This window comes from Colossoma macropomum, unplaced genomic scaffold (assembly GCF_904425465.1).
Source record: "Colossoma macropomum unplaced genomic scaffold, Colossoma_macropomum, whole genome shotgun sequence".
In the NCBI taxonomy this organism is placed as follows: Eukaryota; Metazoa; Chordata; class Actinopteri; order Characiformes; family Serrasalmidae; genus Colossoma; species Colossoma macropomum.
In genome coordinates this window covers 22,391,177-22,414,795 of record NW_023494800.1, presented here as the reverse complement: position 1 = coordinate 22,414,795, position 23,619 = coordinate 22,391,177, and the positions used below count along the sequence as shown (strand labels likewise).

At 36.7% G+C, this 23,619-nt stretch overlaps 2 protein-coding genes across 2 annotated transcripts; both read right to left on the bottom strand.

Annotated features, from left to right (window-relative positions):
- Window positions 1-775: 775 nt before the first annotated feature.
- LOC118820266 lies at window positions 776-8,400 on the bottom strand. The gene is made up of 5 exons (XM_036588535.1): window positions 8,355-8,400; window positions 7,314-7,631; window positions 6,345-6,628; window positions 4,907-5,002; window positions 776-1,377 (listed from the first exon to the last, which is right to left on the bottom strand). Exons 2-5 carry the CDS (start codon window positions 7,599-7,601, stop codon window positions 1,203-1,205), a joined length of 843 nt encoding a protein of 280 aa, XP_036444428.1. The 5' UTR covers window positions 7,602-7,631; window positions 8,355-8,400; the 3' UTR covers window positions 776-1,202.
- A 1,115-nt stretch (window positions 8,401-9,515) lies between these two features.
- tmigd1 (transmembrane and immunoglobulin domain containing 1) lies at window positions 9,516-17,297 on the bottom strand. Its single transcript, XM_036588536.1, has 6 exons — window positions 17,117-17,297; window positions 16,731-16,832; window positions 14,268-14,546; window positions 12,947-13,231; window positions 12,039-12,142; window positions 9,516-11,741 (listed from the first exon to the last, which is right to left on the bottom strand). The coding sequence occupies exons 2-6, from the start codon at window positions 16,795-16,797 to the stop codon at window positions 11,718-11,720; spliced, it is 759 nt and encodes a 252-aa protein (XP_036444429.1). The 5' UTR covers window positions 16,798-16,832; window positions 17,117-17,297; the 3' UTR covers window positions 9,516-11,717.
- Between the last annotated feature and the right edge of the window lie 6,322 nt (window positions 17,298-23,619).

The window sequence follows — 23,619 nt, the reverse complement described above, 5'->3', positions numbered from 1 at the left end:
TTTCAGTATAAAAGGTAAACATTTTATAAAGGAAAACTGAATACATTATGAAACAAGCACATAAAAAAAAAAAAATCACAGTAAGCATAATTTGTTCTGTTTAACAAGACTGAAAAAAAGTCATTTGCAGCTATTTAGCATTTCCCAAAGTCAAACTGACACTGACAATCCATTGCACAATGTATTCTCCCTTAGTGTGGACCACATTATTAAGTTACAGTATGCAGCAATTAGTATTTAGCATATAGAAAAGGGGGGAAATGACAGAAGAGTCATATAGTGTGACACTAATCGCTCCTTAGAAATGATGAAGAACACTAAAACCCCAATAAGAGGTAGTTTAAAATGTCAGTAACATACAACTAGAAAACAAGTTAGTAAGCTTGTAACTTTTTCCCCACCATTAGGACAACTTCATGTTGGTATATCAATATAGTGTTAGTACAGTGTAGTTAATATAAACATATAGATACAGTTGTATGCAAAAGTTCAGGCACCCCAGTCAAATTATAGTTTATTGATTTTCTAAGTGAAAATAAGTCACGTCCTCTGCAGAGAACACTCCTGCACATTTCTAATGCATAATTACTGTTTATTAGCTAAAATTTAACGAATTGGAAAAAAATTCAACTTAAAATGGGGCCTTTTCCCAAAGATATGGCACATTTTATATTTTAGGTTTTTTTTTTCCAATGTGTTAAATTCAGATAATAAATAGAAATTGTGCATGAAAATGCCATATCTAACTTATTTTCACTTAAATCAACAAAACATAATTTGACCTGAGGTGTTTGAACCTTTGCATATGACACCTTTTTAAACAGGATAAACCTTTGGTGAAACTGCAATGTCTCCGTATTACATGAACACTGACAATTTCTTTTTTAATACAAATTTGGTATTCATCTTTTGCATATTTGCCACTAGTAACAATTTGATGGCTTTTGACAACACAACACTGACAGTAGCGGAGCAAATCAATAAAATGGACTGAATACTTCTCAAACAACAATAGTCAGTTCATCCTATACACATAAAAAAGGACTGAAAGAATGAGGACAGTTACCCTGAAGAGTGTACCTCCTCGAAAGGCCACAGCTGGCAGACAAGACCAAACTTGAACACACACACACACACACACACACACACACACACACACACACACACGACAAAGCAGTGAAAGAAGAAAGCCGTGTCCCTCTTTAAGTGGCTTTGTGGATGTTTGAGAGCGTACTGTCAGTCCAGCTGCCCACTCTCTGTCGGATGCGGCGGGTCTGCTGTTGGATAGAGGCTCTGGTCAATTTTCCAGAGACACTACTATGAGTGGAGCTATAGCCCTGGGTCATCACACTTTTATAGTGCTCCATGGCCTGCTTCCTGCACACACATGATTAAGAGATGAGCTTTAGTACTACAGGGACTAAAAACAGTTCTTGAAGTTTTTGTTTACACAAGGACCTGACCGATTTATCAGAATGGAGGAAATCCCACTATTAAGCACTGACAGTGTCACTTTAAATGTTACATATCACATTCAGTAATGCTGTTAGTTTGTACAACCACCAAACATAATTGTCAGGATTATTACAAGGTCTTCAAGATATGAAAGCCACACACCCCATCAAGACAGCAACTATGTGTTTTGAGCTGAGGTGAGTAGGCAAATGTTACCTGTTCTTTCCACACAATGAACAGTTAGATAAGTGCAATATTATATTATGTTATATTAAAATACTTGCAAAAAGCCAATTTTGATCACAGCAAAACAGGGATTTATGGTGAATCATAATTGACAATATCAATGAATAAAGCATGGTTTAACTGAAACTACTGGAGTCTGTTTAACTTCTAACCATGTAAAATGAAATCAGTTGACAATATTGGTTATCAGAATTTTTCACTTCTTTAAATTGGCTTCAATTTCAATTTTCATATCGGTCAGGACCTGGTGTACACCTAGGTTAAGGAGGAACAAGCTGTTTTTGGATATGCAATTCACTGCCAAATAAGCTGTATTAGCACACATAATTACTGCTTAAAAAGTGGACAGTTAAGCACAAAAGTTTGTGAAAAATAAAAGTACAGCAGCCCATGAAAGCATTTTAGTTGCTTATTAGTATGAAACATAAGTTCTTCATACATAAATGAAGCTGTGTTCGGCCTTCATGCATTTCAAAACATTCTGGTTCTGAAGGTGCCACTTTAGATCAGCCTTTGAAATGATTTTACCTTAATATTCACTCCGAGATGAGAGCGTATGTGAATTTGCTGGTGACAAAATGGAAAAGAAGTTAGCCTACATTTTTGCTTTTACATAAAATGCACAGACTCTCACTTAAAATGCATGAACAGAAAATGATAAAATGAAGCCAAATGGCCAGAGGGGGTGGTGGAGTAAGTCAATCTCTTGCAGCACACGTATAGGTCACAGCTGCCCCAGAGCCTTCTTCATTCTCTTGATGCTACAGGGCTTCATCATACTTAATAAAGTGCAATCCCCAGTTCAAAAGGCTACAATCGAAAATGTCAGTTATGTTTGAATTAAGTACCTGTTAACAAGGTGTAAGGCAGTATGCTAAACTAGATGTTTCTGTCCATCACACTGTTTATATGAATATGTTAATAAATATGTTACTGCTGAGAGTCTGGTGGCATCAAAAACATGAGTTTCGTAAATAAGATTTTTTTTTAATGCTGTGATTACATTAGCTATTAAAACCTCTCACCTAGAACATGTTCTAATGGTCTCACCACTACCATTCAAAAAACTTTGTTGATATCCATTTTATTTATTTATTAACATAATTTGAAAATGCCAGCTGCCATTTACACAGTGTGAAAACTAACAGACTACTAGACCTCTAAAGTCATGTACTGATACCCATATTAGCTGGATTTCTCCATGGCAAAAATGAATGGGATTTTTGCCCTGTGGTTTACCAAAAGGTTCTGAACTGGATACATTTTGTCCTACGTACATTTTTCCAGGGAAAGTCACTGGATCCACAGAATTGGGGTTGTTAAGAAATCAAAATATGAATACTGCTACATCTGTGCTATTAGCAAGCCAGCACTCCTGCACACTGAAATGATGTCACATAAAACTGTCTACTATTGAACTCCAACACTATTTAATACCAACACCAGCTACTCCTAATGTACTCCTCTACCGCGGAAGCAACTTAACTACCACACTGAACAAAGCTTGCTGATTTGTGTGGGGTATTTTTGTGGACTTGTCAGCTTTATGATGCCAATTCATTGCACAGCATCTAGCAAAATTTACAGTTCAGCTCCTTAACGACGTCATAATTTAGAGGATCTAGTGACATTCGAACAAATGAACACAGGATAATATGTATTAAGTTTGGAACCATTTCATTAACTGCAGGGTGTGACAGCATTTTCAAAGTCATTCATTTTTGCCATAGAGAAAATCAGTTTAAACCTGGAGTTTCTAATAAAGCTGACTAAAGAATGATGACCCGATTGCAGTGGTCTATAGATATGTTCCAAAATTAATAAAATTGGAATAAAATCTTGTTATATTAATTTACATGTAAAGAACGATATTCTATTTACATTTTGGAATACACTGACAAGATTACTATAGGTGGGAAAAATATCTATCACAATACTTCAATATTCAATAACTTTTATACTTTTAATTTCACAACACCCATAGCATGATATTCTGACACATAGACACAAGGCACTCATAGTGCTGAATTTAAAAACAGCCACCAAGAACTATGAGTACAATGATTTATGTTCAGTGTTTTACATACTGCACTACACTAAATCCAGTTAAACAAGACCATTTATGTTGGAGCCGCATGGAGATGGTCAGTGTTCAAGTACTGATGATATTTATGAAATACTCAGAAAAGCACAGTAACGATACAATATCATCCCAACACCCACTACTAAACATAAGTAGACAAAGCGCCAGCAGGTCAGAAATTCATGTAATGCTGGGTAAATGCAGATGAGAGAACAGCAGACGCTCTGTGTATTCGCTATATATACAGCAAGTCTGTCTGTAACAGATTATCATGACTTCCTTCCATGGGAAGGGACTTGGAGCAGTTTGAAAATCCTGGCGGGAGAAGAGTTATGTGTGGAATTCAGGGGGGTGGGGTACACAGCACAGCGATAAGGGGAGAATACTAGGAGCTATACAGACTGACAGTACAATAAGACATTCACATCCAAATAACACCCTGGCATTAATGCTTTGTTTTGACAGACCACTATAATGTGAATTTACCTAAACACATGAAGCCATAATAGTTGAGTACAACACTAAAATTGTTTAGTGATTAACAGTCCGACCTGTGTAAAAATCAATTGTACGGTGTAAACATACAGTTATAATTCATTATTACTAAAAAATAATAATAAAAAAAAAGTCTGCATGAAAACAAATAAAAGCATCCATTATTTTTTGTGTCTATTAAGCAGCATAACATATGTATGTGACAGCCCCTGGAAGTCGCCCCAAATCAGCAACAGACCCCACCCTGGTGTTAAACTCTGGGCAGGGAGACTTTTTAAAGGAGGGAGCTGTGGGGACAGAGCAGCTGCAGTGAGAGCAATCAGCCGTTGGAAAGCCAATGCACCCTGCCCAATCACAAACAGGAAACAGACCCACCACCAGGCAAAAACTGGAAAAACAGGATACAGGGATGTGAAAAGCTACTGTGTTTCAAGCAGAAACTTGCCGCGTTAGTGGACTGCATTAAAATTACTGAGATTTTCTTCAGCAGAAAAGTAGTCAGGCATAATGATGGTGTAAAGAAAGTCACTAGAACTTTAAAATGTGTTTATTAAGTCTGCTGTTTGAATCTTAGAAAAATCAACGTTCTTTGTGATTCTGCGGCTAAAGAAAGCATTAAGAACTCACCGGTCATCTCTACTAATGACATCATTGAAGGCCTGGGAGATACTCCTTAGTCTCCTGAGGCCTTTTGCTACACAGTCCAGATCCTGATCAAACTGCCTGGTACAGGAGAAGAAAAAGAACTCATAAACCAACACATACATCTCCAATTTTTACTCTTTGCTCTTATTTAGGGGTGCAAATCAAGCTTGGCAGATTGTTTTTATTGGTCATATTCCACTACTGGATAAATAGTTTCTCCACCCACATTTGAATATGCTAACGTGGTGAAATCTGAAACCGAACCATATTTTTAAGAATTGTAAACTAAACCGCAAGATCAGAGATTTGCACCTCTACTATTCTTGTTTCCAGAAAGTTCCAGAAAGAAAAAGGCTATTACTCTCAATTAAAATGAACAGTAAGTTCTTTTAAAGTCAACCTGAAATAAAAACTGACCTTTTTTACTTGGTTAGTTCATCTCCCTGGTCATACTAAGCACGATTCTAAAGTCCACCATCTATCATGTATCAATTCCCTAACATGTGTTTAGAAGCATCGCAAGCACAGAGGGAGAAGGAATAAAGAGCACAGATAAACATTCTGCATTCTATGCAGACGTCTTTTTTATTACTGCACACGATAAAACTGACAGACTAAATTTTCGTGAATCACCTCATCAAGCATGATATGAACATAAAATCTTGTGTAGGCTGTTATATGTGAATTATAGCTGCACTATATAAGTTTTGGGGATTTGCAGACCCCTTTGGTGTAATTGTGTACTTGCACATTACATGCGGAAGAGCATATAATTAAATCATAATTAAAACGTAATTAAAACGTAAAGACGTATGACGTGGTCTGGAAAACTCCTGCGAAATCCTTTCCGACACCACTGGCTTTTAAACTTTTTCCAGGATTTACTGGAGGCATGTCAAACTGGGGACCTCCCGGGCCAAAGTGCTGTGGAGATTAGCATTTACCCTCATCTAACGCTCTGAATTCAGCTCATGAAGGTCTTGCTCATTAGCTGATAAGGTGAATCAGGTGTGTTTAATAAGGCAGAGTGCTGAAGTGTTTCAGCCCGACACATACTTTACTGGGTGATTTGCAGTCATTGCCCATTGTATACTGGCAGATAAATTACTACGCTTGTGTAAGTTTAATAGAATGCAAATAATTTTAAAAATATTACATTGCTCAAAAGCAATGACTGAGTTAGCAGAGACATCCCAGATAATAAACCCACATAAATCCCTCCATCTTTGCATGTTATCCATGCATCTCTTCCTCATGACCTCAGAGGAAAGCTAAAATGCAAAGAAGAGATTTAAAGAATGCAGTTGAGGACTGCAGATGAGGATGCGTGGTTAAAGATATGACGCACCCAGTATGTTAAAGTAAGTTATTTTTATATGACATGACACAGTAGCCCATGAAGAATAGAAAGATCACTCACCTCCTGTTGGGTGAAGCGAATGGGCTTCTGAGAGCCGCCATACGCACCAGCTGTCTCCTGCCACCTCCTGTTCTTACAGCTCTCACATGAGCCTCTGGGGTGTGTGCTCCCCGAGGGGTACGCTTGCTGGCTGACCTTGGGGTACGCCTTGGGGTTACTGCTGAGCGAGACGCGGGCCGTTTTGGGGTGCATGTAGTCGTACCATCATTTTCTTCTCCTTCTATGATTTTTCCAGGTGTCCTTACCAGACACTCCTCACGTGATCCTAAGCTCCTCTGAAATTTCTGTGAGCAACAAAAATAAACAAATTATTTTTATTTGAAAATAATCACAGAGACTGTAGCCTTCTTGAGATATATATGTGTGTGTGGGAGCCCCTTGGAGGTGTTTCTTAAAAGCTGGATTTCTCAATTTAGCCAGATAACATCAGCCCAAAGTCAACCCTGTCCAATAAGAAAAGAGATACGAAACATTTCCATTTTAAAATCCTCATCTTCAGGCTTAAGTTGCTTTGTAAAGTGGGAGAGTGGGTTAATTTTTGTTTTCAATCCAGTACCAAGTAATGCTTTATAAGCCACATAAAGCGAATATCCCAATACCCACACAGTAAGAAAAGTAATTAAATATGAAGCAAAAATGTCATCAATCATTTATTCAGAGATATTAAACACTGAATGTGGTCTAATTTACCCCAAAGATTATAGGACGGCTAGTATTGATAGTCATGTGAGGATCGATTCTCAAGAAACGTGATCTGAATTACTGATATTTACGTATTGATCCGCTCATCCCTGCCCAAAAATATCCAGTCTGTGGTAAGAAACTGACCACTGATAAAGGGCTACAGGATGGCCAACACAAACTGTACATCACCGTATGGGCTACAGTCTCAGGTGGTGCTACACGTTGGGTGTAACTGGTGTTTCCGATAAAGCGGGTGTAATTTCTCTGGGTTCGATGGTAACGTACCTGATAGGCACTGCCAATGGAGTTCTTTGCAGTGCGCCTTATCTGGGTCACAGCGCCCGTCTTCTTGTTGATCTCGAGTGACTCCCAGGTGGGATTCTCTTGGACATTTGTGTTGGGCTGAACGGTCTTCAGGGGTAGCCTCTTCCGCAGGGACATCCTGAGAGAGTTTAGGGAGCTGGACGAGCGGAGCTGGCGGAGGTTCTGCTGAGGGGCTTCGGGAGAGCTGTCCGGCTCCGAGTCCGCGAGCACACTGTGCGCGCGCCACAGCCCACTCACTACAGCCGCCATACTGAGAGCTAAACAAAGAGGAGACTCAACCTGCGGGGAGGACAACAAAGCGGTACGGGGTGTGAATATGCGAATGACTGAGATTTATGGGTGTATATGGGTCCGACAGAGTGATTTTAGCTGAGTTCAGACTCCAGTATCCTCTGTTTTAGGTTTAAACTTTAACAAAGTGACTTTAGTTGTCAGACAGTGACGGTTCCTGTTCTCCTCAGGTTAGCAGCGCTGGACAACGGCTAACTTCTCTAAACGGACGGTTAGTTACCAACCACAGGGTTCAAAGCTAAAGTTAGCTTCATTTTCGAAGTTTCTGTTCCACCTTTTCAGATATTTCACTGGCAGAACTTTATCGTATACAAACAAAACACAGACTGGAAAAAAAGATGTGCAGTTCATTTGGAGCTCGTGGGTGTCTCTGTTACTCTTAACGTTATGGCATTTTGTGTCGCATCAATTGTAGGCGAGCTAACTTGAGCTAACTTTACAAAGCTGGGCTTGGCTTCTTATTCAAAAAAATCCGTTCCACCTTAAATAGTGTAGCAGTTACACTACGACGACTCCAGAATGTAACTGCTGCCCGATTTAATGTGGGACGGGAAAATGTGAATGTGAAGTTGACTTCAGCTTCGTAGCTAAATATAATGTTACATATTAAACTTTGACTAGTCGTGGGCGTAAAACAGCGTTTCCCCACAAATATGTGCACATTATCCGCAGAGAAACACAAAAAGACGTTGACTTAAACGGGTAGCTTACCGTTACTCGTGTGTAGCGTTTGCTGTGGCGACTCTCTGCAGCCTTTTTTTTCTTTCACTGTTTGAATTTGGCGGACCTGCCTTACACGAGACACGCAGGACCACCCCAAACCCCGCCTCTGCTCTTCATTGGTCAAAAATGCAACACACGCTTTTATGATTGGCAGGTTTAACCTCCTAAGTCCCGCCCATTGTTCTGATTGGTCAAATATTCCGTCATGCCGCAATTAAAATAAGACAACTAGGCCAAGAAGGAGTGAAGAGGCGCTTCATTGCTCTGCATTGTTGTATTTATCCCAGCAGTTGCTGTATTGTTATGATAAACGGATCGTTTCCTATTTATTCATATCACCAGTTACTTTGTAACTCTTGAATACAATGAAGACTTTGCATTCTGTTAAGATGGGGAGAATGTTTTATTTTTTCTGTATTAAAACCAAAACGTCTCTCTGAGTAAACACACCACAGAAATGTTTTAAGGAGAAATGCTGAAAATATGTGAATTTTAGAGAGTGAAAAAATGACAGTCAGCTGTATTTTGAAATATGATTTGAAATACGTAATGGTAGGGTTGGCAGGCCATTTGAGGGCGAGTCTGTATCAAGATGAACACAATATAACCCAAACCATATATTTAATTTTTTATTTAAGAAGATTTTAGTTTATTTTAACATATTTTATTTGAACAAGACAGTGTTTAATTCACTAAATTAAAAGGAGGTTGTTTATAATGAATTGTGATGTTTTAATGTAGGCTAATGAAGGGAAAAAATTAAATTGGTTAAGTAAATATTTTTCTTATTAATCCTAAATACAAGTCAGTGATAAATTAAACATTCTGTTGTTTAATTGTTTCAAAATGTGATTCAGTTGCAGTTGAGTATTTATATTTGTGGTTTGGTTTAAAAGTTCAGTTTATTTCCATTTGTTGCTTTATTCTTTGAAGCTAAGGCATTTAATGTTGCACCAACCAACCCTTAGAACATGTGCCAACCAACCCCATGTTGCACATTACAAGTGCATGACATGAATATAGTAACGAGGGCACTAATTCCAGGAAATATTTTCCAACATTGAAATTGTCTGTTTTTAGATACGATGTTTAGCTTTCATTTGATTCTTCCCTGCAATCACTCACAGAAGACATAAACCACACAGAATGTAAACAAGTAATTGAGAATCTTGTGTTATTTTATTGAAGAAATATTTGTGCATCAGAGATCAGTCAACCGACACATGACATGACATATTTATTTAAACATATTAACCCCCCTCCCAAATAAATATACATAATAGTTCAAATCATCAACAGTATTTTGCTTTTGTTCTTCATTATTTTACTGTACCACAATGTCTCCATGTTCAAATATACAGTGATAGCAGGGCGTGAACTGTGGGAGGCGCTGCTGCTGCTCTAATCCGCCACTGCCTCAGTGGCGCTAACAGAGATTTTCTAACATAACAGGAGACGGCAATGCTCTGCTGTTTAGTCTTGGGGTAAAGTGTAGCGCCGACTCAGCCAATCATATCAGACCTCATAAATTGTAGGCCAATCATATCAGACATAGTAAGTTATAAGCCAATTGTGTCAGACCTGGGGGAGGGTCTCTAGTGCTGCTCACTCTATGAAGTAACATCAGTCGACAATCTCTGGAGCTGTGACAGGATTTTAGCTAAAAGCTAACAAAATAAAGATTATGCTTGATTCAAGATATATATAATATACAGTATGAATTAGTAAGTAGTTACAGAGTGAAGATATCCACCTACAATACGGATTTGTGCAAATGGTGGTCAGTATAGATGGCTATCGAGTTTTTAGTTTGCTTGTTAGTTAAGTTTAGGATCTCGTTAGGTAAAGAAAAGCAGATAGGCCATAAAGCTTGAACCTTAGCGAGCTGAGGACCAAACTATTTTAAGAATTTAAATAAACTTCTCAAGTTTTTTGTTTTCATAGTATTTTGAAACAGTCACAACAGTATTAGCTATATATTGTTTTTAGTATATAGATAATACTGGTGTTGTGTTGACCATAACTTAGTTTTATATCTCTGAATTATTCAGTCTGTTGATGGTAATTAAGAGGTGGCAGCTACATAGGAGGTCAGTCAGGTGAGATTTTTGCCAGTTAAAAAAAAATGAAGTAAATGATTCTTGAGTTCTTGTAAATCTGAGTTTAATAAAAATAATGTTACTAAACAGGTGAGGAGAGGGAGAAAAAGAAGCTGAAGGAGACTGACAGAGCTGAAGAAGTCTGACAAAGGTTAGTGATCAAGAAGAAAGTGAGTCAGTATTTAAGCTTTCAGTTAAAATTAATACTGCAGTTGTAGAAACCTTAATAAATCCTCATTTGTGAGATTGAATCAAAAACAATAGTTGCATAAAATTTATTTTTTCGTGCTGTCACATGTCATGATGGGCCTAGACCATTAAACCTGTAAGCACAACTACAAAACAAAATCATGCTCTTTCTGACTGCACAACCTGAGACTATACCAATTTGTAATCTTTGTATTTGAATGACATATTTAGCAGCTTATTTAAGAGAGTGGAGATAGCAGTGCTTAACTTTAATACCTTTGTTTGATCTGTGGTCTGTGTAAGTATACAGATATAGTATTCAATTCATAAAAAATCTATGCTTAATATGAAGAGACAGATTTTCAGATTCAGATTTTTGATATAATTTTTACCTATTTCTGAACAGACATTTTGGGGCCATTAAAAACATCCTCCAGAGGGAGCATGCCCCCAGGAAGATGTTTGGTTTAGCAAGTTCCAAGGTTTAGGCCCTCTATTCATAAACGTCTGTTGATGCCGTAATACATTATGAAAAACATGCAGGTGTTCTAATGAATTCAAGGAAAAATCTTTGACCTTGACCTTGGGAATTTATCATCGTTAGAAGTTCTTTTTATAGGGTTTATATTGCCATGCCATATATTGCCATTTAGATACAAGGCTGTGAACGTGGCAAGTGTGGCACTGTCTCTTTTTTACGCAGCAGCAGTCAATGTATAACACCTTTTTAATGAGCCTCAGGGAACAATTGCACAATGTCTTTTGCCTGTGGATGCACAAGTTGTAAAAGAATAAAAAGAGGTTTCCACCCAACTTTTATGGTTTGTTTTCCTCATCATGTTCCTCAAAGCTGAAAAACAGGGCTCGATGCAGACAGTCATGAGTGTGTTTTCACTCTTTAATTAGGCATATAAGAGTTTCATTTGAGATGTTTTGTTTCGAGAATGTCCCATTTGTTATTGAGTGTTGTTATACAGTAACTGTAACTTGCATTCCAGCAGGTCCGGTCTGGTATTCCTCTGAGTTCAACGGCCGTGGTTTGAATTCCTGAGATGGTGGCTCACTAATGGCGAACTTTTTTAAAGCACTGCAAGACAAAAAAGGAAGAGACCCTTTTGCTCAACATAAGAGGAGAAGACATAACAAAGAATTTCATGAGAACATATTGAAAACCATGAAAATGGATGTTTTAAATTAGGGGCAACTGTGGCACTAATGTTTTGCTGGTGCATTTTGTTTGCTCCAACCTGTATTATATATCATGAAAATGTCTTAAAATATTGTGATATTATTTTAAAATAATCTGTTTAATGTGAATCATCTATAGTCTTCAACAATGTATAAAAAGTTCTGCTATTCTCCTGTTACCAATGTAGTATGTTACCTTTGTAATTCTTTCCCGTCTGGAAAAGATAGCCAGCAGGATTGTTAAGACCACCACAACCAGGCCGGCAATCGTGGGCCCCAGAGGGAACTTCATTACTTTGTCTGTTTGTAAGACAAAAAGCAGAATTTACACAGGGGTTAGTCATTATATTTTGAAACGCAGACCTGGTTCAGCTTTATAATATGCTCAGAATACAGCAGTATGTCATGACTACTTAAAGCTGCACTTGTATAATTGTATAATTTTTTTGGTGATAAGTAGCAATAATGAGTCTGCATGCAATTACACATTTCCACCAGAGAGGTCTCCAAATCTTACATAATGCAGCTTTAAAAGTGACACTATACTACTTCCTTTCTTCCCAAAGCTCAAAAGATTTTCAGTTTAATTGTTGAAATTCCCTTTTTCACATCTCACTGATCTTCACAGATTGTTTTATTATTCTTAAAATGCTACTCCAGAATTCAATATTTCTCTTTTTAAATTTGGAAATCCCTGACTGAACTTTTCCTGCTTAATTGCTTCTTTCATAAAATATGAATTATGAGGCATGAAAGAATATCCAGTAAAATGCATGTTACAGAGAAATAATATCACTAACATTAACCTGATTGACAATGAAAAACCTTAGGCCTGTATTAGGGAAGAGCAACAACAGTGATATATTAGCAGCTGTTTTCCAAAACATTCGAAAATCTGAGCTTATAAACAATGACCAAAAATTACTCATACTGGGAAACAGCTTTGTCAAAAAATGATTATGTCTGTAACAGTGATTAAACCTAATGACATAATGTGAGACATAGAAAAACATCATAAACTGTGGCATGATTTCTGAGAAGGTATAATTTATAGACTGTCTGGTGAGAAACTGTGAAAAATATGTTATTTAAGGAGACACAAACCATCAACAGTGATGATGAAACTCTTGCTCTTGACTCCGTAGATGGAGGAGGTTGCCACGCAGCTGTACAGGCCCTCATGTTCTTCACGTTTAACGTTGGAGATGGTGAGCTTAGCAGTAATGCCATCGTTGCTGGTGTGGTATGTACTGGAGGAAAGATCCAGAAGAGCACCACCCTTCTTCCAGACTACAGTTAGTGGAGGATAAGCACGGACATCACAGGACAGAACAATGTCACTTTCCTCTTCAGCCCGTAGCTCCTCACTTCCATTCAGGTCAGGGGCATCTGAAAGAGATCACACAAATGAATGATAATAGTAATAGTAATAATAATCACAATAATACTGTTAATTTTTTGAATGTATTAATATTAATTGAATGTATACCCATATAAACATCTTAAATGCATTAGTGTTATTATCAGTAGTCTTTCTAAGCTAAATAGAGGGTGCTAGACCAAGTAAGGCTTAAGGTTATATTCCTAAAATTAAAGGTGCCAAAAATGGTGCTTTGGAAGAACCACTTTTGGTTCCCTAAAAACCTTTCAGTGGGTGGTTCTTTAAGGATGAAGTACGTAAGATTGTTAAAATTGAAGTACCGTTACTGAGTCAGGAGAAAAAAACTGAGTTTTTCGGACAAAGTCATACCTGTTTACACATCACATGCACAGACTCAAAAAAAGGTCCAGGTCAATTTTTAGGTCTTAAATGCAAATTCAACATTATGCTAATGACAATATGATGACAAAGGTAGATAATTCACTTACATACTCAGAAAACGCTTCACCAAGTTTTGATTAAGTTCTCTTTAATGTTCTTTCAACATGCTAGCAAACATCAGATTCATCTGCTTGGGGAAGGGGTCTGAAGTACGACATATTCACCAGAGGGGTCTCCAAATATCCAAATCTGACATAGTGGAGCTTTAAAGAACCAGTTTTGTAAAAGAGATGTGGGTATGTGAAGAACCTTTTTTAACGAACCTCCACGTAATGTAATGATGAGCTGAATCATGAGTGTTTGATGAGGCAGAATGGTAAACTCCACAGTACTGTAACCCAGAAGCCAATCAGTTTGACACTTTAGCTGTAAATGTTCTATATCTATATTTTTCCTAGATATATATCAAGATGTCCAAGCCAAGAACTGCCTAAGAACCCTTCTTTGTAAAAGTGCAGAAGGAGGATTGCTCCTGAAGAATTGTTCTCTGTTAACAGATAAGACTTTGAAAGGAGCCAAACTTTTTGGCCTAAACTAAGAGAAATGAGGCTGCTCTCCCAGAAACTTTCATCTGTACTCAAGCCATTTTTCATCTGAACTTACAATTGACCACCAGCTGGATGGAGGCTTTCCTGGTAGCATTGGCTTTTAGCTGGCAGGTGAAGAGGGCTCCATTATCGTCTGTGGTGACGGGATGTACACACAGGTGACTCTCTTCCAGGCTGTTTTCATCTTTGAGGCTCACTAGTTCTCCATTGCGGTACCACTGCAGTTCCTCTCCATCAACAGGGTCCTGAACCACACAGCTCAGAGTCACAGTCTTATTCACTTCTGTCTCAATGGAGCTCTCATTTGCTGATGGATTGGACTGAATGGTAACTGCTAAATTTGATAAAGCACAAATTAGGGCAGAGTTAGAAAGACACAAGCAATGGATGAGATTAGATAATCCACAGAGTCTGGCACTCACACTGACACAGTGTAAATACATCTAGTGATTAACTTGCACTACCAAAAGGCTGAGGCTTTAGTTGTACAGTTTACAAATTTAGAATATCTGCAGTACTGTAAGTCCCATAATCTCCCAGTGTTTTCAGTCCCAATTCAGGAGTTCCTCCCCATTGTGCATGAAAGTAATATTGCCAATTTATATAAGGAGTAATGAGTAATGTATTTTATATTATGTATGTATTTTTTTGTGTTAGATACCAAAGCACTAATAACAGACAAAGCTCTGATCAACTGTGTTAACATGTAATTTCTAGAATATTTGATAGTCTATTTTGGTGGAATGTCTTATTTATAACTAATTAGAGCTGTTGTTTTCATACCTATCCTTGGGACTCAATCATCTCAAGGTACCCTGGACATATTTGTCCAGTACAAAATACGGTACTTTGCTAATTTTTTTAGTTTCAGTATTTCTTAGTTAATCCTCGTACATAAACTGGAGGCATTTTGTAGTTTGTGTTATTTTTTTGCCCATCTCTGCTCTCAACTTGTGAGCTAATTATCAAGCTTTTCATGTGCTGAATCAGTATGAGGGGACTTTAGGTCAGCGGTTGGGAAACACTGATGTAAATGATTTAGCTTAACCCAAGTAAAATGTCTTCGAAATTAAGAATATTGTATGTATACAAGGGTTTACGTTACATTACATACTCCACATAATGCAGAGAAATCAGCTTATACCAGCTTAAACTCCACCGGAATGGTGATCTATAAATATGCTTCTGTAAGATGTACGAGTTAATATTTAGATAGCAGCTGATGAGCACTGTATTGCACCATGAGGGTAATTAGTGAGACAGTAGCATACAGAAGCTTAGAGTATTTGTAAACAAAAGAGCTTCAGAAGCTAAAGTTACTATATATATAGTATATATATCTTCACTGTCAGGACTAAACCTTGTATATTCATTCACACTGTGTCAAAACGTCATGGTGAATAGTCCAAGAGAAATGGTCCAAAATTAAAATAAACTTTCATTAAGTTTTATCCAAAGTTAAGCACTTTTTTTCCTGAGTTATCATTTTGGAGAGACAAGGTTTTGTCCTGACAACAAATGTCTATGTTAGCGTTTGAAAGCTTAAAATTACTTCTAATATGAATTATTTTTGCTATTTTACATACAATAATTACATACACGCTGTGGACTTAGTACAAACTATTTGCCAACTATTTGTGTTTTTAGATGTTATATTCAATATTTCAAGAATTTTGTGAACATGAACTTTTACACCATATATATATATATAAAGCACTTTGAGCTGCATTTAATGTATGAAAGGTGCTATATAAATAAAGATTTATTATTAGATTTCACACAATTTGAAAATGCTTGTTGACTGTTACATTGTATGTAAATTTCATGATGAATGGACCAAAAGAAATGGCCCAAAATTACTTGGAAAGAAATCTGGTTCCATTGGCTTACATTAAAAGTAAAGTATGTTTTTTCCTTCTCCTGTAAAGTTACCATTTTGGAGCTACGTAGGTTTTGTTCCAACAGCAACAAGATACATATATATGAAGAGTTTTGTCCCAAAATGCAGTATAGACCATTTTCAAAATGTTCTTATTTTCACTTTATTTGTAAATATACTTTGTTGAGAGTGGGCTTTACACATACAAGAAATATCAGTGCTATATTATGATAATACCATGCTTATTAGAAAATTAAAAATCTCTAATAAGCATTAGCTGTCTCTCTCCAAAAAACTCCACATCTGCAAAATTGTTACAAATGTAAATACAGCATTTCATTTTACATGTCTTCTTTGTTTGAGCAAAATTTTGTATTTCCCAAACAGTAACTTAACAACCTTAACTTGTAGTGGAAGGTAATGTAACATGAGTTATTTTGGAGAATTTCTATTGGTCAGTTCATCATGAAATTTTAACAGTTTAACTGTAGTTTTTGAAATGTGCAAAAAAGCAAGAAAAATATTTGGAAAAATTACAAGAATAGAGATACAAGCTTTTTGCTCAGCATATGAAATGCATATATTAACTGTATATTTGATTTTCAGGGTAGTGTTTACTGCTTTGCATGTATTTCTCACCATCAGTACAGCAGATACTGTAGACACAGGAGAGCAGGAATAGCTGGATACTAAGTGACAGCTTCATTTTTCACAGTCTTCTCTGTCGTCTTGAATCACAACCTGAAAGAATGTGATAAAACCTGCACTTTTCTCATGTTCTGTTCAACTGTTTCAATCACAAACATTCCTCAAATATCAAACTAGATAGCTGCTCAAAAAATTAAAATCTTTTGACTTTGATTTGTACAAAATATTTTGTAAGTTGTAATTGAACCACAGCAAACAGAATATTAAAGCAGTTTTTAGGAATAAAGGAGGAATGTGACAGTAGCACAGGAAGACTTCTGAAAGAGAAGATCTGACTGTAATATTCAGAAACACTAAAATCATTTTAAGCTACTTACCAAGGCTGCATGCAGTGACTAACAAAGCTGTCGGGGAATCCAAAGGTTACTCAGCAGAAGTCTGAGAAGGCTGGAGTGTTTTCAGCAGGTCTTTATATTCTGCAGGTGAGCTGCTTTATAGCAGATTTACCACAATCACCTCTCCTTCCCTCACGGTCACAGACCTTTTGTAATAATGCTATGCAAATACACTGAAGGTGGCTCAGGCAGGGCCACTTTATATTCTCAGAATGAGTTGTGGAGGATTTCTGAGATTTCCTTACGAGGGGAGATAAATATCATAAAGACATAACACTAATGTCATGAATACTGACATTTCAGATAACAGGAATTTGACATTCACATAAAAGTATGAGATGTCATTGATCTGAGTGCATCACAATACATATCTGATTTCTATCTGTACATACACTCATAAAAGTAAAGGGGCCAAAAAACATTCTTTGAAGAGATGCAATAGAAGAACCGCTTTTGGTTCCCTAAAGAACCTTTTAGTAGATGATTCTGTAAAGAAACGTTTTGTAAATGAGATGTGAGTGTGAAGAACCTGAAGAACAAAATCTAAAGGTTCTATAAGAGTTAAAGGTTTTTAAAACCTTTAAAAGGTTCTTCACACTCGTACATCTCATTTACAAAAATGGTTCTTTATGGAATAATCTACTGAAAGGTTCTTTAGGGAACCAAAAGCCTTGTTTTCATATTTTGATGTTAAGTTGTTAATGTTTGCACCACGTGTACAGCTTTTTCATTTCAAGGTCAAGGTTGAGATTCAGTTCAGTTTTCTGTACTTTGTACGTTTGAATGTTAAAAATTATTCCACAGAGCTCTAATTATAAACTACACAGATTCGTTGGCTCAAAGAAATAAAAGTTCACTGACAGAACTTTTTTTAATGCCTGCCGCTCTGCCCTCTAAAAACATAAGCCCCCAAAAATCACAACCCCTAGAATTTATAGTTGGCTTATAAAAGGCCCAGTCTTTTGAGCGTGGGGATGCGCATAACATAAGCCCCTCCCATTCTCAGCACTCTTTGCTCCGATGGGATGCACCCAGGTGTCTTGTTGACAGTGGTTTCTATGAAAGATGATACATGAGTACAAAACTCATGTTCTGTTTTTTCCCATGTGTTAAACTCTGATTGTGAATTGTGCTCTAAAATTTGCAGAAAAAGTGCCGTAAGTTAAGTGTGTTCTCTGTGTGGATGTGATAATTTACTTTTACCTAGAGTTGACTGAGACTTTAATTTTGTATGTTTCAGTGTGGCCTTTTCATCATTCAAAAGCCTGTTTAGAAGTTCTAGAAATATCATGATACTACTTCTCTGAGTACTGATATTGAAATCAGTATTGCCCTATAACTTTGTAAAAAAGTTGGAACAATATGTAAAATGCCAATAAAAGCAGAAAGCAGTGATCAGTAAAATCTAATTCTCTTTGACCTGTAGTAAATTGAAAACAGTGCAAATAACACAGTATTTGATGTTTTACCTTATGAACTTTGCAAAAATGTTTTTTTGTTTTTTGCAAATATGTGTTTGTCCCAAATATGATACATGCAACGTTTTAGAAAACTTGGGACTGGAGCATGTTTACCACTGTGTTACAATACCTTTTCTTTTAACAACACTGAAGATTGGACCAACTGATTCAGTGTTGAAGATGCAATTTTTTGCCATTCTTACAACCACATGGGGCCTTTGTTGTCATATTTTACACTTCATAATGCCTCATGCTTCTTCAATGGGAGACAGGCAGGCCAATCGAGCATCTGTCTTCTCTGATTATGCAGCCATGTTGTTCTAACATATGCAGAAGGTTTCGTGGCACCATCAAATTGAAATAAGCAGCGATGTCCTTAAAAAATCGGCTCTAAAATGCAGCATATGTTGCTTCAAAATGTGTTTCTTTCAGTGTTAATGGTGCTTTCACAGAGGTGCAAGTTACCCATGACATGGGCCATACTAAACTCCAATGCTATGACAGATACTGGCTTGTGAACTTCACGCTAATAACAGTCTGGTTGGTCCTTTACCTCTTTAGCCCAGAGAACATGACGGCTATTATTCCTTAACCAAACTGAAAGGTTGGCTCACCAGATCACAATACATGCTTCCTCTGTATATCAGTCTGTTTCAGATGAGCTCAAGCCCAGAGAAGTCTTCAGAGTTTCTGGATGTCGTTAACATACAGTGTCCACTGTGCACAGTACAGTCTTAAGTTGCATTTGTGGATGCAGCGACAGTCTGTGTTTATTGACAGCTATTTCTAAAGCATTCCCAAGCCCATGCAGTGATGTCCACCACAGACACCTGCTAGTTTTTAATGCAGTGTCTTCTGAGTAATCGAAGGTCATGGGCATTCGCTTGTGGTTTTTCGCCTTGCTTTTTATGCACAGATATTTCTCTGGATTCCCTAAATCTTTTGATAATAGTATGCACTGTCAAAGGGGAAATACCTTGTTCTTAAACATTTGGACTGTCTACTGATGCAAGTGACAAGCCTCAGCCCACCCTTGCTCATACAGGACAAGACCTTTCGTGTAATACCCAAGTTTTTTTCAGAATAAGTGCATGTTTACAAAAAAACAATGAAGTTGATGAGATAAAGCATTAAATGTCTTGCCTTTGCACAGTTCTTTTGTTAAAATACAGGCCAAAGTTGATTTATAAAGCACTGTTTTTTTATTGCATTTTACATACTGTCCCATGATTTATAATAATATTTTTTAACTGAAGCACTTAAGATGAGCATCTAAACTATTTAGTCACTCTGTTGCAACAGAGGAAGAAATACACAGCTAACAGCATCACACAGTGTGAATGTGGGACATTTTAGGCTAGATTTGTTCCACACTCTTAAAAAATAAAGGGTCATCAAGGGTTCTTTCGTGAAAAAAAAGGTTCTAGAATGAACAGTGAACAATTACAGAACCTTTTGCATGATTAAAAGGTTCTTTTCATCATAAAAGGGGTTTTCAGATTGATAATATGTTATATAATATAATATGTTAAAAAGGGTTCTACATAGCACCCAGAAGGGCTCTTCTGTTGTTACAAGCTTGACATCATAATAATAGAAGAACCCTTTTGGATGCAATATAGAATCCTTTTCAAAAAAGTTCTAGATAGAACCATCTATAGCACATTCTTAAGAACCCTTTCATGATGCAAAGAATCCTTTAATCATGGTTCTTTCTAGAACCATTTTCTTTACTAAAGAACCATTAAAGAGCCATCTTTTTTAAGATCGCTGGACTGGTTCGGATTAATTCTGTTTCCTCTGAAATCTGATCCAGATCTTTGGCGTGTCCAGTTCTAGTGGTTCCTGGTTGCTGTAATTTGCCCTTTCCCTTGTATTGCTTTATGTCATGTTTGCTTTGATGAAGCATTTTTATGTGAGTTTTCCTTGTAAATAGAAATGCAATGTCACCACCAATAAAATAACCTTGACAAGGTCCTCTGTGTCTAGCAGCTGGATTCAACACTCTAATATCACCGTTGTATGCAAAAGTTTGGGCAAATGACATGTTTTGCTGATTTTCTAAGTAAAAATAAGTGAACACATGCTCTACTGGACAGGCAGGGAATATTTTGAATGTTACTAGGCTCTTGAGCACAGCAGGAGCTGATGTTCTTTAAAAACATTTTTTTTTCTGACATCATGGCATCCAGGGAGTGTAAAATATTAAAAGTAATAAGTGTTTGTATGATACTACAATTAAGTATAATAAGCGTCCAGCAAAGCCTGAATGAACAGAACAAGACAGAAATATGATGACACTGCTTTAATCAACAATAACCAGTGGAACTACCAACATTTCAGAAAAAAAAACAAGTTTGTAATTATGCTTGGTAGATGTTCGATACTAAGTTCGACAACCAATACTAGCAGAGATCTGATTTTCATTGGGAATAATTTCAACTTAAGTCATCTAAAAATATCAGTCTATCTGCACTAAGACAGGACATTAGAGCAATGACTTTTTGCTATGAACCTTATCAGTTAAACTTCACTCTCATCTCACACCAAACTACCAGGAATGTAACTGTACAATGTATCGTATTGTTCTATTTGAGCATTTCAATTTAATACTCACAGGCATCAAACTATACATTCAACAGACTGGAGCAAATAAAGTTTAATACTGTTTATATTGCATGACGTATAATACAAATTACCCAAGCATGCCCACAGTAAGGGCACATGCCCCCTCCTCTAAAAATATTGCTTTGTTTTTTATCTCAGAGTTAAGAGCAGGGAAGACCAGCACACTCCTCACAAGTACTTATGAGCTTGTGGTTAGCAAATTATTATGAAATATATTAATGTTGAATGCTCTAACAAACTGAAAAAAAGAAGATTCACAAGCACTTCCTATTTTTTTCTGTATGAAAAATGTCTCAAATTGAGACCACCACATTATGAATATTGCACAGAATTATGAATTTTGTGAATTGTTACACCCAGAGGTGTAATTTCCAGGGGAGATAAGGGGGGTTGCAACCCTCTCGATAATTATAAATCAGCCATGTAACCCTTCTCAATAATTATTTGGTAGTAAAACTAAATAATAAAAATATTGGTTTTACTGATATATTAAACGGTATTGTACATACATTTATCAGTATTCATATGCTGATATTGCAAATATTGATTCAAATATTTTGCTAGCCCCTCCTCCCTGATTCTCAAAAGACTTGGTTGGTCTGGATTATCAATATTTACAATTTGTCGCTGTCAAATCCAGTAGCAGTATCTGACCATTGGACTTGGACTTATCTAATGTACTCTACTATATCACTTGGAAGAGGGTGGGTTCTCTAACTTTGTTTGACTAACCATTCATACCTCCCACCCACCTAGTGTTTAACCCAGTGTTACACCTTTGGTTACACCCACCTCAGGAACCTTCAGTCTGAACAGGACTTATTGCTGTCCTCTCTGCTGGGAAATGTCTTAATTACAGAATTTATTTGGTACAGTTATTAATTCCACAACATGAACCCCCTTAGAAATCTAGAGTTACCTCTGTTGCTTTGCTGTGAATGTAAAGACATAATAACATAATTTATTACAGAGCTACTTATGTGACTAATTGCACTTGCAGTTACATTTACAATACTGTATTGACAGATTTGAGTCTGCTCTTTCTGTTCCTCATGATAGCTAATGACAAACACGTAGTAAAAATGTAAAGAATGTCTTTTTTCTCCAAGCAAAACAAAACTGTAAGCAGAGCAATCATTTCATGTCAAATTCAAGACCAAATAATATATTTACACTTTATTTTCTACTTACAAATAAAAATGTGGTATCGATTGAAGGTTTAGAATCCACAAAAAGGAGTGTACAGAATACATGTACACCAGTTCATCCAGGTGCTTTTAATCTAGTCTGTTTTAATTATAAATGTTATGTCTGCTCCTACAGTTCTTAGATCATAATACATGATGTATAGGTGTTTTCCAGTTGTGGTTCTGAAAGGAACAGTTTCAGTCGGTTTTATTTATCCACCAGATGGCGCAGTTCAATTGCTGTGAACTCGCAGGGAGCGCTGTGCGAGAAAATCCCTTTACATAAGGGCCAGTTTTGGACATTTGTGGGGCTAGATTGAAGTCCATTTAGGGGGCCCTCGTTCACTCCAATTGCATTATTTTACGTGCAAGAATGAATTATTACTTATTATTATTAATACTTAAGTTTAAATTCAATACATGCAATGGGAGACATGAGAATATTCATTAACAATATAAAGGACAAACATACAGCAACATTGTCTGTATAAATAAATAATAATTGAATAAAAATAACAATGTATGTTTTAGTGATGAGTCCATCATTTATGCTTTGCTGATTTTTTTGGAAACGTTTTCAATGGGATCTTCATGAGATTTTTGTTCTGCTAATATAATGATAGGCACAAAGGGATTCTCAAAGAAATCTGCAAGGATGTTTTTCCACACCTCCAAAGTTCAGTCTTAGAAGTTGGTTGCATTTTCAGTTCCTCTCTATTTAAGTAATCCTAAACACATTCAATGATGTTGAGGTCTGGACTTTGGGGTGGTCAGACCATTGTTCTGAGAACACCAGCATTTTCTCTGTTTTGTTTGCAAATTTCCTTCTTTTTTGTGATTTTTCAGATCTAAACCAATAGTGCAGCTTGAGGTCCCAAAGCTTATGTGCTGTTTACCTGATGGTGACAGTTTTGGTGGTCCACCAGATCTTGAATTATAAATATTTCTATAATTTCTATATTTCTGTATGATTTAATAAATTTCTGGACTCCAGTTTAAGTTGATTATTTTATATGAAGTCTTTGTGGCTTGGAGGCCCTAAGCAGCTAACCACATCTCACACAGGATACCTCTTTCATATGGACCCCGTAAGTGTCTGCACATGTAAATGCACAAAACCACAGAAACTTTTCATACATGCTTCATACATGTTTTTTTTTTTTTGCAAAAAGAAATAAATCTTCCTTTACATTTTAAACCATTTTTAACC

Coding starts and splice junctions, on each gene's coding strand:
- tmigd1 (XM_036588536.1), bottom strand. CDS start 16,797: ATGAAGCTGTCACTTAGTATCCAGCTATTCCTGCTCTCCTGTGTCTAC. Junction 12,143..12,946: donor TTTCATCATCACTGTTGATG/GTTTGTGTCTCC, acceptor TCTTACAAACAG/ACAAAGTAATGAAGTTCCCT. Junction 11,742..12,038: donor GACGGGAAAGAATTACAAAG/GTAACATACTAC, acceptor TTTGTCTTGCAG/TGCTTTAAAAAAGTTCGCCA.
- LOC118820266 (XM_036588535.1), bottom strand. CDS start 7,601: ATGGCGGCTGTAGTGAGTGGGCTGTGGCGCGCGCACAGTGTGCTCGCG. Junction 6,629..7,313: donor CCATTGGCAGTGCCTATCAG/GTACGTTACCAT, acceptor TGTTGCTCACAG/AAATTTCAGAGGAGCTTAGG. Junction 5,003..6,344: donor TTCGCTTCACCCAACAGGAG/GTGAGTGATCTT, acceptor CTCCTGTACCAG/GCAGTTTGATCAGGATCTGG.